Below are 13,955 nucleotides of genomic sequence, written 5' to 3'. Positions count from 1 at the left end.
AAACAAAACAAAAATCTTGTGCACTGTTGGTGGGAATGTAAATTGGTGCAGCTATTGTGGAAAACAGTATGGAGGTTTCTCAAAAAATTAAAAAAAATATCTGGAGACTTATTATGCTAAATGAAATAAGTAGGACTGAGAAAGACAAATACCATATGATTCCACTTACAAATGGAAAAAAATATTGAATAAACAGAAAGCAGAATCAGATCTGTAAATACAGAGAACAAATTGTTGGTTGTCAGAGGGGAATGAGGTGGAGGGTTGGCTAAAATGGGTGAAAGGAAGAGGAAGATGTGGGCTTCTAGTAGTGGAATTAAGAAGATGAGGCAATAAATGGCACAGCATAGAGAATACAGTGTAATGCTATAATTGGACAGATGGTAGCTAAACTTGTGGTGAATATAGCATAATGCATAAACTTGTCAAATCACTAAGCAGTACACCTGAAACTAAAGTCACATTTTGTGTCAACTGTAGTCCAAAAGACAGAAAAAAAATTACAAGGTTTTCTAACCCTAAAGTAATGTCATTTCTTTTTTTACAGATCTGTATCAGGAGACAGCAGTAGCAACAGCAACCAGTCATCAAGTTAAAGGTAATCTGAGGGATCAAATTAGTGAAATTGATAAAATTCATAAACTACTTTAAACATTTTAACAATACCTTGGTGTAAAAAAGGTATTATTCCACGTTCCAGCATCTTGATTTCTACTTGTCAATATCACATACAAGATGGGATTGGGAGGGAGACAAACCATAAATGACTCTTAATCTCACAAAACAAACTGGGGGTTGCTGGGGGGAGGTGGGATTGGGAGAGGTGGAGGGGGCTATGGACATTGGGGAGGGGAGGCGAACCATAAGAGACTATGGACTCTGAAAAACAACCTGAGGGTTTTGAAGGGTCAGGGGTGGGAGGTTGGGGGAACAGGTGGTGGGTAATAGGGAGGGCACGTTTTGCATGGAGCACTGGGTGTTGTGCAAAAACAATGAATACTGTTATGCTGAAAAAAAATAAATAAAATGGGAAAAAAAAACCAAAAACAAAACTAAGACAAAGACTAAAACAAAGCATTTGATAATTTTGTTTTACATTAATTTACAAATAGTTAATGTTAGTTAATATTAGCCAGAGGTTTATTTTATTTTAAAGATTTTATTTATTTACTTGACACACAGAGAGAGATCACAAGTAGGCAGAGAGGAAAGCAGAGAGAGAGGGGGAAGCAGGCTCCCGGTGGAGCAGAGAGCCTGATGCGGGGCTTGATCCCAGGACCCTGAGATCATGACCTGAGCCGAAGGCAGAGGCTTAACCCACTGAGCCACCCAGGTGCCCCTAGCCAGAGACTTATTAACCAACATTTTTATGATAAGAAATGACTTTAAAGAGATTCTAAATATGCTCCTAAAATATTAATGAACCATCATGCATCCTGCTTCCACAGGTAATTTTCTAATTTGGTAGATTTAGACAGATTGACTTGCAACATTTATATTTCTTCCTCACTAAAGCTCCATGGTTATTGTTATCCATATTTTAGAAATGAGGAAACAGACATAAAAAAACTTAAATAATTATGTGTATAAAATTTTAGTAAATTTTGGAGCTGGAATTTCATTTAAGACAACCAGACTCCAGGGTTTAACTCTTAAGAATTCACAATTTGACACATATAACCTGATAAATGCCTGGTGATGGAAAATGGAATTGGCATTTATTGAAGATCTATTAGGTGCAAGGCAAAATGATAAATGCATTGTCCTCCAAGTTAGAAAGACAATTCTTTATTGTAAAATGAGATAAAGTTGACATCTGTATATATTCAACATGCATATCCATAAATTGTTGGTATATGTACATATATATGTTTGTGTACCTATATATTCAAATTTAAAAGCCATATACATAAAGAAATGCTAGTTTTGACATATTAGACCTATCACTGGGAGTAAATGGAAAAATTAAAAATTCAGCCATTTGTGAAATCAAGAGTTCATCCAATTACCTATTTGCCATTCCTCCATATTTTACTTTGATGGAGAGTTAGGTCAATGGATCTCTGTTTCCCATCTGCTACCAGAGAAGACATTTACAAATACTACCCTACACGTAAAATGGTCTTATTTCTCAGTAAGAGTAAATGGGAGAGTTGGTGGTGAGGAAGGAGCTGGATAGAGGTTTTGAGTATGAATGAAAGAGTGAGCCTTATTCAGCAAGGGATTTGTAAGCAAAGAGGAGGAGGAGGTGCAACTATTTACCCAGTTCAGATACCTGAAGGTAGGTACTTGACTTTCCAGGGTCAACTCACAGGAGGCTTTTATTGAAATGTAAAAGGTACAGTGCAGCTAAGAGAAGGCAAGCAAGCAAGAGACACCACAGAGACACCTCATGCACAAGGCCTCAGGTTTCCATATTTTGAATTGTAAACAGCCCTTTACAAATCCCACTGCCATTGTCTTGGCAAAAAGTGAAACCAGGCATCCAGGCTTTCCCAGAGAGAAAGAGAGCTTTTCCATTCCAGCTGTAAATCAACTCTTTCTGACACAGGTGTAGAGCGGGCAGAGGTATGCATGCATACATCTGGGCAGGAGCTTTCCAAGCACGTGAATGATCCAATGAAAAAATAAGTCAGGAATATTTGATGAATAAAAGTGATGTTGGTTTAGCTGGAGTAGAGTTAGCAGGCAGCTTGTGGTAGTAAGTCAGACAGTAAAACTCCTGTAGACTGTGGGAAGTCTTGGGGGCCACCTGTGTTTTATTCTCAGTGAAAGGGGGGAATCACTAGAGAATTAAAGTTTCAAGCCTATGACTTCCACCTTAAAAGGCTGGTTTGTTAAAAAAATGAATAAAATAAAAGTCTGGTTTGTTGAAAATTGTCTGTATAATGACAAGAGTATAAGTAGAGAAACCAGTTAGTGGCAAAACTACTGCCATGATCCAAGAGGGAAGGGGCGGTACCTCTGACCAGAGATAGTAAAGATGGTCTTAGGAATAAATGTTCAAGGTGACCAACAGAATGAATTGACCGATTGAATATAAAGTAAAAGGAAAAGTGCTTAAATAATGTTTATTGATAAAGCAACAAGATCATTGAAGTTAAATGTAAATGCAGACTTGTTTTAAAATGTGTGTTCTTAATACATTTAAAAATTTACATTAAAATTTATGAACATTATGAGAGAAACTCTGCAAAGGTAATGATGAGCCAAGACAAGTGTCTGGTATGCCCTAACAAGTAGTTTGCTCTCTCATCTGTGAGAAAGTATTTTTCCTTTAATGTGTTTTTGAAGTGGTAAGGGAATGATTCAGCACAACATGGTTTGCTTTTTACAAACATTACTGGGATAAAATAGGGAAAAAGTCAGGCTCAGTAAGAACTAGAGGCTAGTGAAACAGCTATGAGACTACGGAATACACAGAAATGCAGGAGGATGCAGGATCAGGTAAGAGGAAAGGAACAGGAAAGTTTTGGGAGATATAACAGAGGTAGACTCAATTGAAGGGGACTGGATGGGTATACTTTGAGAGAACTACAAAGACTTAAACATTTCTGACACAACGGATGACAACACCTTTTAGTCATGACATATTGTGTAGCTAGGTCAGCACCAGTTTGTGTGGGAGTGATGACGTGGAGGGGATGAACAATGAGTTTGGTTTTGAACATGTGTATGTATGTGAGACACCTGTTGGAAATGCACAGAGGACTTCCGGAAGTACTCTTCCTCTGAAGATAAAAATAGACTAATAGTTATTATTTATTTCTTCACATATTTTTATTTTTCTTTTCCTCTGTTTCTTTGCTTATGATATCCTTTTATCCACGTGAATTGTTGAAACTGTGTAAATGAAATGCATGTGACTACCACTTTATTGTATTTCCCTTTACTGGGGCTGTCACAGATAATTCAGGAAAAAGAAAGCTGGGTTTAAGAAGTTCATGGAGCACAAACATAGACTGTGACACTGAAAGCAGTGCTCTATATGCTAATTACTTGCAACACCTGTAGTTGCATCATAAAATTTGATAGCTTTTATTAGCAACTAAAATTTGGTATTTCTTTTTTTCTATACTTGTTTCACAACAGTGACTAAATGATGTCAAAAAGCCAAAGGTTGGAGAAAGAATGTTATCAAGACGTTCACTGTTAACAGCTTTGCTCTGAGTGTGAAAAAAAATCTGCTATTCTCTCCTTTTGTTATGGCTTAAAGCTTTCAATTTCACAAACAAAAATAAATCCTGAGAGTGAAAATAAGTAGGCTTGTGTCTATTGATTCTTCTACCTGCTGTGATCTTCTAGGAAAAAATAAGCAATATTGCCTCTCTTGAACCAGGGAAGCTTATACATCCCAAGCTGTAAGCACTCCATTGTTCACTGGTGCTGCCCACCGTCCGATGCCCAGGGCCATGCTCGCTGCTCCATTCTCAGAAGACACCCACAATCCACACCTTTCCAATAATTCATGGTTCCCTGCCTTATTTATTCCAGGCTTTGGGATATTGAAAGGAAATGATGCTAGGTAAGGCCAGCCCCAGAACGCTCGAATGGTCACTAACATCATTCTATCTTCAGGGAATTATTTGAACTGAGTTCCTGGTCACAGATAACTGTTGTGTCACCAGGTGATACTTCCTTGGCCTCAGATAAATTGAGATCTAGGATATATCTTTGTCCTTTGGGGGAGCCCAGACTTATTACTCATTTTTCACTAAGCTGAGCTTTTCTGGATAAGATTTTCTTGCTTCAGTGCCCTCTGCCCCATCTTCCTCTTACTGAGATGAGTGTACTTCTGCATACCTCAAGACATTGATGGATAAGAGAACCATCACACTATCTGGAGTCTAATGAGAACCTACAGAGTTTCCATTAATAAACAAAGATTCTTTTCTTCTGTTTCAGGGGTGGGGGTACCTCACCACAGAGGTACCTCACCACAGAGACCAAGAGATTCCTTTTCCAAATGTCCATTAACTGATAAATGGATAAACATTGTATGGATAGTGATCTATGCATACAATGAATATTACTCAGTCATAAAAAGGAATGAAACCCTGACACCTCTATAAATTGGGTGAACCTTTGAAATCATTATTCTAAGTGAATAAAGCCAGTCACAAAACCCATATGTTATTTGTTGCTATGAAATACCCAGAATGGGGACATCTATAGAAACAAAGTTTAGTGATTGTGTAGGGCTGGGGTTGTTTAGGAGGGAGTTAAAGACTTGGGGTGAGGGGTGGTGATAGCACACATCTGTGACTATATGAAAAATCCTAAAATTATTCAATTGTACACATTAGTTGGTGAATTGTGCAGAAAAAAAGTACATATCAGGATGATTCTATCATAACTTTCCTTCATCTTCGTTGCCACTAACTTATTTTAGGTCATTATGATCAGTAGCCTGTCTTATTTTAATAAGAATTTCTGAGGATCCCAGGTATACTACCAACAGGTCCAAGTTTTCATCCTGACAGGAATTTGACGTTCCAGCTGTTCACACAATTCATCCTTGTGAAAGGCTGTACTGGAATAAAAGAAGGTACAGATAAGAGGTGCACAGAAGTTGAGTTAGGTTTTTGGTATGTATGGTTTAAGATTTCTCTTAGAACATACAAAGACATTATCTTGTCCACTGGGGACATATTTCCTATTTGCCTCACTGCCCTCCCACCTCTATAGGCTTCCCTGCTAGTGCTTAGAGTAACTGTTAACAAAACACTTAGGTTTCCTTTCCCTTTCTTCAACTAATTACCATCTAATATGTAAGAATAAGCACACAGTTAAGGAAAAGTGCTTTTTGATTGTCTTACCCAAGATCAAGTTTAATATTCTTGATTTTTCCTTATTTGCAAAGATAGTAAACCGTGGACTCCAAGAAACCAACTGAGGGTTTTAGAGGGGAAGGGGGTGGGTGATGGATTTGCTCAGTGATGGGTATTAAGGAGGACACATATTACATAGAGCAGTGGGTGTTATATGTAAACAATGAAACGTGGAACACTACATTAAAAACTAATGACATACTGTATGGTGACAAACATAACAATAAAAAAATAATAAAAATTTATTGTACAAATTGTTAACATTTCTATTTTCTTCTCTCTCCTCCACCACAGCCAATAAAGCATGCCAGAATACTATGACATGGAGAATCAAAATTACTAAGAACTTCACCAGAAAAGCAAATCTGCTCATTTGCCCCTATGTCACTATTGAAGGGTTTAGTCAATGTAACCTTAGCCAGAACAAATCAGTTGTATGCAAAGGCATAAGCTTGTTTCTGGTACTTCCTCTTTCTCAACCTGTGGCAGCCAGCTGGGGGCCCTAAGAGTGAGCCAGTATGAGCTGAAACAAATGCAGTCCTTACTCACAGGGCTGAAGACAATGTGGTGGACTTCTGAGTACCCCTACCTTCAGGTCTCAGAGCTTTCCAATGGCCTTTAGCCCTGCCATGCTGGTTGTGCTCTGGTCCAGCCTAGTTTCTTCTGTTTGCACTGGTCTCTGAACTTGAAAGACCACACACTCACCTGGCAAGGCTACTAGTCACTCAACCACCTCTTTCTGTCTCCAAGCAGGCCCAGGCTCTACCTGGAGAGAAATTTCCTATAGCTCTGGGATTCCTCCCTCTCCCTTTCTAAATCCTCTGCTGGTTCCTTCTTCTCTGTCCTCATAACCCCCAGGTCAGGACTGAGGAAGTTAGTTCAGGTATCCACTCTCTGAATCAAGGGTCAAGAGTGAAGATTGCTGGGACGATGGTGAGTGGGATGACTTCAGCCTCACCTCAGCCCACAGATACAACTATATGGCACTATCATCAGTGTAACTCAGAAAACAACCCAAAGACTAATAGAACAAGCTTCACAACTAAATGAAGAAAAGAGACCACGTGAAAGAGTGTAAGAATTGTGTAGATATGGTGGGAGAGCTAAGTGGCCCCAAGGGACTGTCAGTGGGAAAGAGGAGCCTGCAGGCATGGAGAAAAATACTATCACACTGGGGTGTCCTGATGGGCAAGACAAATCTCCAGAACATTTGGCTTTGAAACCAGAGGGGTTGAATTTCATGAGTTCTTACAACTGACAGAACTTAAAACCTAGAGTTTTAAAAATCAGACTCAGCTCTGGGAGAACCAGGAGGCAAGGGGAAACTGAACCCTTCACCTTAAACAGCACAATAAATAGCCCTGCAGAGATACAGCATAGAAACAGCAGTGTCAAAAACACATGGGACATGCAGGAGGGAGAGTTGTTTGCTTATAGCATATCTTGAAAGAATAGAAGCATTTGGGAGACTCTTCTAGGAACAAAAGAGCTGGCAAGTGCCATTTCCTGCCCTTGTCCCCCAGCATAAATACAGGGCCACCAACTAAAACCAGTGCAACTCCAACACTAATTAGCAAACTTGCTAACACTGCATGTCTTGCCCCTCTGCAATTTAGTGGATCCACCCCATAAAATATACTCTTTGCCAGAGTTCATCCAAAGTAGTATCACAAACCTGGCAGTGGGTAGCCTGGACAGGGCCAATATTACTCCAAAGTGAACCCTTCCCCAGAATGAGGAAAAAGTAACCAAACACACCAGTCAGACTGCATCCTCAGCAGTGGGCCAGGGGCAGACAGCTGGTCTGAATGCAGGCCCCACCCACCAGGGAAAGCTTTTCAAGAGACAATACAGAGAAAGTACGCTGAGGTTGGCAGCTACCTCATCTCTGGCAAATGCCTGTTCAAACTCAACTGAAGCCCAAGCCAGTCCCAGATTGGCTCACTAACACTACAGAGACCAAATACTGCCCACAACTGGCAAAGAGAGCTACTACAGATGACTGGACTGAAGGAAAATGTAGCTTAGCCACAAAAGCAGGGTGCATGTAATACACATAGGAGACACCCCAAAACACCTGGTTCTAGTGAATAGTGGACATTGCACTACAGGGCATTTCATAAGACCATTGTGTTTAAGAGCAGGAAATGTAATAGACTCCTAATACAGAGAAGCAGACACAGAGAGAAAAAATAAGGAGACAGGAATATGTCCAAAATGGAAAAAAAAAAAAAAAAAAGATAGGACAAAATCATAGCAAGAGCCCTAAGCAAAACAGAAAAAAGTAATATGTCTGATAGAGAATTTAAAGTGATGATCACAAAGATACTCACTGGACTTGAGAAAAGTGTGGAAGACAATAGTCAGACCCTTAAAAAAGAGATTAAAAAGAAGAACCAATCAGAGATGAAAAACACAATAAATGTGATTAAAAATATACAACATAAATAGTAGACTAGATGAAGCAGGAAAACAAATCAGCAACGTGAAGGACAGAGTAATGGGAAGCAATCAACTGATAAAATGAGAGAAAAAATTATGCAAAAAGGACTAAACAACCCCATCAAGCATAATAACATTCACATTATAGGGATCCCAGAAGGAGAAGAAAGAGAAAAGGAGACAGAATATGTATTTGAAGAAATAATAACAAAATTGTCTGAATCTGGGGAAGGAAACAGAAATTCAGATCCAAAAGTCATGGAGATAACTGAACAAAATCAACCCGAAACATATTAATATAAAAATAGTGATGGGATGCCTGGGTGGCTCAATCAATTAAGCATCAACTCTTGATTTCAGCTTAGGTCATGATCTCAGAGTCCTGGGATCAAGCCCTGTGTTAGGCTCCAAGCTCAGCTGGGAGTCAGCTTGCGGATTCTCTCCCTCTCTTTTTAAAAAAAAATATTATATTTATTTGATACAGAAAGAGAAAGAGAGAGCATGTATGTGTGAGAGGGGCAGAGGGACAAGCACTATACTGCTGAATGGCAAACCTGATGCAGGGCCCAATCTCCGGACCCTGAGATCATGACCTGAGCTGAGGTCAGGTGCTTAACTGACTGAGCTACCCAGGAACCCTGGATTCTCTCTTTCTTCTTCTTCCTCTGCCCTTCTCCCAACTCACGCACACACATGGTATCTCTCTCTAAAATAAATAAATAAAAATAAATTAAGAAGTAGAGATAAAGAGAGAATTTTTAAAGCAACAATAGAAAAGAAGATGTTACATACAAGGGGAAGCCCCCACCCCATCCCATAAGGTTATTAACTGATTTTTTTCAGCAGAAACTTTGCAGGCTAAAAGAAAGTGGCATGATACACTCAAAGTGCTGAAAGGAGAAAAATCTGCAGCCAGGAATACTTTATCTAGCAAGACTATCATCCAAATAGATGGAGAGATAAAGACTTTCTCAGACCTGAGGTGCCTGGGTGGCTCAGTGGGTTAAAGCCTCTGCCTTCAGCTCAGGTCATGATCTCAGGGTCCAGGGACTGAGCCTCTCATTAGGTTCTCTGCTCAGCGGGGAGCCTGCTTCTCTTCCTCCCTGCCTCTCTGCCTACTTGTGATCTCTGTCTGTCAAATAAATAAAATCTTAAAAAAAAAGAGATTCTCAGATTTATATATATATATATACACACACACACACACACACACACATATATATGTATATATATATATGTAAAAGTAGAAAGTGTAAAAGCAGTTAAAATATGTATATTTGTGAAAATCAGTCAAGGGACTCACAAAATAAGATGATGTAAATTGTGACAACATATACCTAAAATGTGGGGGAAGAGGAGGAAAGAATTGGTTTAAACTTAAGGGACAATCAACTTAACATATGTAAAAGATGCTATATAGAAACCTAATGGTAACCACAAATAAAAAATCAGTAATGAATGTAATTCAATTACAATTAAGCTACCTCTGATGGAAAAAATTCTTTGCATAAAAGTTCATTTTCTTTTATTTATTTTTTCTGATTTACTTCTGTTTGCACATTGTCAATGAATGATCACTTTAAAATTCAAATTCTTTACATCAAATTGCCTGTCAAAAAGTATACAGCAACTATACACGACATGAAACAGTTTCACATGAAGTGTTCAGAACTTGTCTACATTTTTTGTATTTTATATATGGAATTCCTGAAGCCGTTTTTTTTTTTCTGTGATAGAGTATGTTAATGTTCTTCTTTTATTTCTTAGAATTGACTGCCTTTATTTCTTTTCGTTCCTTTAATGCCTTAATATCCCATTTTGGTTTTTTTAGACATATAAAAGATTCTTTTTTCATGGACTTCCATTTTGTCATGATAACCATATATTCTAACACATATGCACAGTCATACAAGCTTGATGGGATTTTTATTGGGAATGGCTCTGGATTTCCAGATGAGTTTTGTGATGCTGTGTTAAGGAAACCTAAGTAAATTGATGTGAAGAAACCCTGGGGGCAGGATTCTCATGCATGTACCATTCATCACAGCTTGTACTACCCTGCAGAAAGAAAGAATATTTCCTCTTGGTCTGACAAAAGCAGGCTGCCTTTGCCTTCAGCCAATGAGTAGCCACCACCACTTCAATGGGCTGCAGCTGAATTGGTTAACTTTCTTTTTTCAAAAGACATTTCAGGGTGTCAGAAGTGGAATGCAAATAAGCTGAAGCTTGGAGGAGCTAATGTACACATTTGAGCCCATTTGTGCTCTCCACTTCCATGAGTAGTCTTCTTCCTTTTGGTTTGGAAAGTATCATCTTGGATTTGAGATCCTTCTTTTTGCTTAAGCTTCCTAGTGTTATTCAGGATTTGTTTTTCTGAAAGTATTGTCCTTTTGCTAATTAATTAACGGCTTTCTGAAGTCTTGGTCATAAAGCATCAGATCCCAATCTTCTAAATTCTCTCAGAAGTGTTCTTCTAGTGAGATCTCAGCCAGTTTTATGTTAAAAAATTGTGGTCTAGAGGAGAGTGATGGCAGCAGAGTAGGAGGACCATAGGTTCTCTTCCCAGGAACACATAATTATCAAATCTTACATAATTATTAAATCTTCCTAAATATCCCAGAAATTGACCTGAAGATTAACAGAACAAGTTCCACAACCAAAGGGAGAGGACAGGCCACATTGAAGAAGGTAGGAAGTACAGAAACATAGTTTAGGGCAGAAATGGATCATGAGTGCTGTGGAATGGGGGAGGCTATGGTTGCAGAGAAAGGTGAGAGAGAGAGAGAGAGAGAAGAGCACAAGGGAGAGCACACAAGGAGAATGTTTCTCTAAAGCAATTGGCTTGGAATATGAGAGGGGCTTAATTTTGTGAGTTCTTATAGCAGCAGTGATTAGAACTTGGAGTTTTAAAGATCAGTGAGTATGGCTGGGATGGACACCAGAGTGGGCTTTCCTGCTCTTGGAGAAAAGGCAGGCAAACAGCCTGGGGGCAGAAAGCATGGAAACAGGCACTTGAAGAATGCCTGAGGCACAGAGTGGGGAAGAAAACTCACTCTTCTTGGAGTGCTTCCCTGAGAGAAAACATTTACAGAGATGCTTCTCTGGGGACAGAGGAACTTGTTGGTAACATATCTCTACTCCTCCACCCCTCAGCATAAACACATCTCTGGGAAGCAGCACTGTGCCAACACGGGCTGCTTAACTTGCTAACACCAAGGCCCACACCCTGCACTCTGGTGGGATTACCTTTCTCAGTCAAACTTGCCTCAGTCCCACTGTGGCAGGACACCCTCCCACTCCCGAAGACCTGTACAAACCAATGCTTCTCCCATGTCTCCAAATCAAGGAGTTCTGCAGAGCTTCAGTTTTGGTAGAGGTGGTGTCATGTTTCATTTCACAAGCAGATGAGGGCATATCTAGTTAAAACTTATTACATTCAGACTGGGACCAAATACTGACCACAGCAGGCAAGGAAATCCTCTGTAGATGACTGGTCTAAAGGATAGAGCAGCCAAAATACAACAGCAGAGTTAATGCAGCACATACCCGAGTCACTCCCTGAAGTGCCAGGTTGTAGGCCCTACATGACATTTTTTAAAATAAGGAGCACGGACAGGAGACATAACTGACTTTTTTAACAGAGAAGGCAGAGACTTAGACAAAATGCAAAGATGGAGGAACTTATCCCAAATGAAAAAACAAACAAACAAACAACAATAAGATAAGGTCATGGCCAAAGATCTAAACAAAACAGATATAAGTAGCATGAATGACAGATAATTTAAAGCAAGAATCATAAGGATACTCACTCGGATTGAGAAAAGAATAGAAGACATTAGTGAGACCCTTATCACTGAGAAAAAAATAATTAAAAAAAATAAATCAGAGATGAAGAGTGAAATAAATGAGATTGGAAGCACCCAAAATGCAACAAACCGTGGGCTGGAAGAAGCACACAAATGATTAGTGACCTGGAAAATAAAGTAATGGGAAATAATGAAAATGAACAAAAAAGAAGAAATATGAAACATGAGAACAGACTTAAGGAATACAGTGATTCCATCAAACACAATAACCTTCATATTATATGAACCTCAGAGGAAGAGAGAGAAAATAGAGTAGAAAATTTATTTGAAGAAATAATAGAAGAAAACTTCTTTAATCTGGTGGAAATAAACAGACATCCAGATCCAGGAGGCACAGAAAACTCTCATCAATATCAACAAAAGCAGGTGACTATCAAGACATAATATGCTTAAATTAGCAAATTATAGTAATAAAGAAAAACTCTTAAAAGTAGCAAGACAAAAGAAGTTTTTAACTTACTAGGGAAAACTTAAAAGGCTACCTAGATATTTCTCTACAGAAATTTGGCAAGTTAGAAGAAAGTGACATGATATATTCAAAGTGCTAAATGGGGGGTGCCTGGGTGGCTCAGTCAGTTAAGCATCAGCCTTTGGGTCAGGTCAAGATCTCAGGGTCCTGAGATAGAGCCCCATGTCAAGTTCTGTATTCAGCAGGGAGTCTGATTCTCCCTCTCCCTTTGTCTCTCCCCAAGCTTGTGCTCTCTCTCTCACTCAAATGAATGAATGAATGAATGAATAAAATCTTTTGATAAAAGTGCTAAATGGGAAAACATGCAACCAAAACCACTCTATCCAGCAAAGCTATCATTCAGAATAAAAGGGGAAATAATGAGCTTCCCAGAAAAACAAAAACTAAAGGAGTTTGTGACCACTCAACCAACCCTGAAAAAAATATTAAAGGGGACTCTTTGAGTGGAAAAAAGAAACCAAAAGTGACAAAGACAAGAAAGTTCAGAGAAAACAAGTAATAAAATTGCAGTAAATACATATCTACTGATCATTAATTTGAATGTAAATGGACTATATGCTGCAATCACAAGACATAGGGTGTCTGAATGGATTAAAAAACAAGACACTTCTATGTGTTGCTTACAAGAGATTCACTTCAAACCTAAAGAAATATGCAGATTGAAAGTGAGAAATGGAGAAACATTAAACATGTACATAGGTATCAAAAGAAAGCCTGAATATCATTACTTATATCAGAAAAATCAGACTTTAGAACCAAAAGTGTAACAAATGAAAAAGGATACTATATCATAATAAAGAGAACAATCCAACAAGAAGATATAATAATTGTAAATATTTATGCACCCAACAATTACTAACAAACATATCTCATTGATAATAATACAAAATAGTAGGGGACTTTAACACCATACTTATATCAATGGACAGATAATCCAAACAGAAAGCAAACAAACAAACAAAACCAATGGCTTTAAATGACACACTGTAACAGATAGATTTAACAGATATATTCAGAACATTCCATCTTAAAACAGTAGAATACACATTCTTTACAAATGCATATGGAAGAATCTCTAGGACAGGTCATATATTAGGTCACAAATAGGCCTCAACAAATATAAACAAGATTGAAATCAGACCACACCTTTTCTGACCACAACATCATGAAGCTAGAAGTCAACCACAAGAAAAAACTTGGAAATAACCACAAGTAAATGGAAGTTAAACCACATGCTAGTAAACAATGAATGTGTCAACTAGGAATTCAAAGAAGAAAATTTTAAAAATACACAGGAACAAATGAAAATGAAAATGCAATAGTCCAAAAATCTGGAGGATGCAGCAA

The 13,955-nt window shown here is 38.5% G+C and overlaps 1 protein-coding gene across 1 annotated transcript in view; it reads left to right on the top strand.

The window, feature by feature from the left end:
* The window catches only part of LOC123936944 (A disintegrin and metallopeptidase domain 3-like), a 106,186-nt gene extending 105,590 nt beyond the window's left edge, over window positions 1-596 (top strand). The window contains exon 20 of the mRNA XM_045997438.1: window positions 548-596. Within this exon, the coding sequence (XP_045853394.1) occupies window positions 548-596 (49 nt within the window). The remainder of the gene's footprint in view (window positions 1-547) is intronic.
* The last annotated feature ends 13,359 nt before the right edge of the window (window positions 597-13,955 follow it).

Source organism: Meles meles, chromosome 2, assembly GCF_922984935.1.
Source record: "Meles meles chromosome 2, mMelMel3.1 paternal haplotype, whole genome shotgun sequence".
NCBI classification, from domain to species: domain Eukaryota; kingdom Metazoa; phylum Chordata; class Mammalia; order Carnivora; family Mustelidae; genus Meles; species Meles meles.
This window is presented reverse-complemented; position numbering and strand designations above follow the sequence as displayed.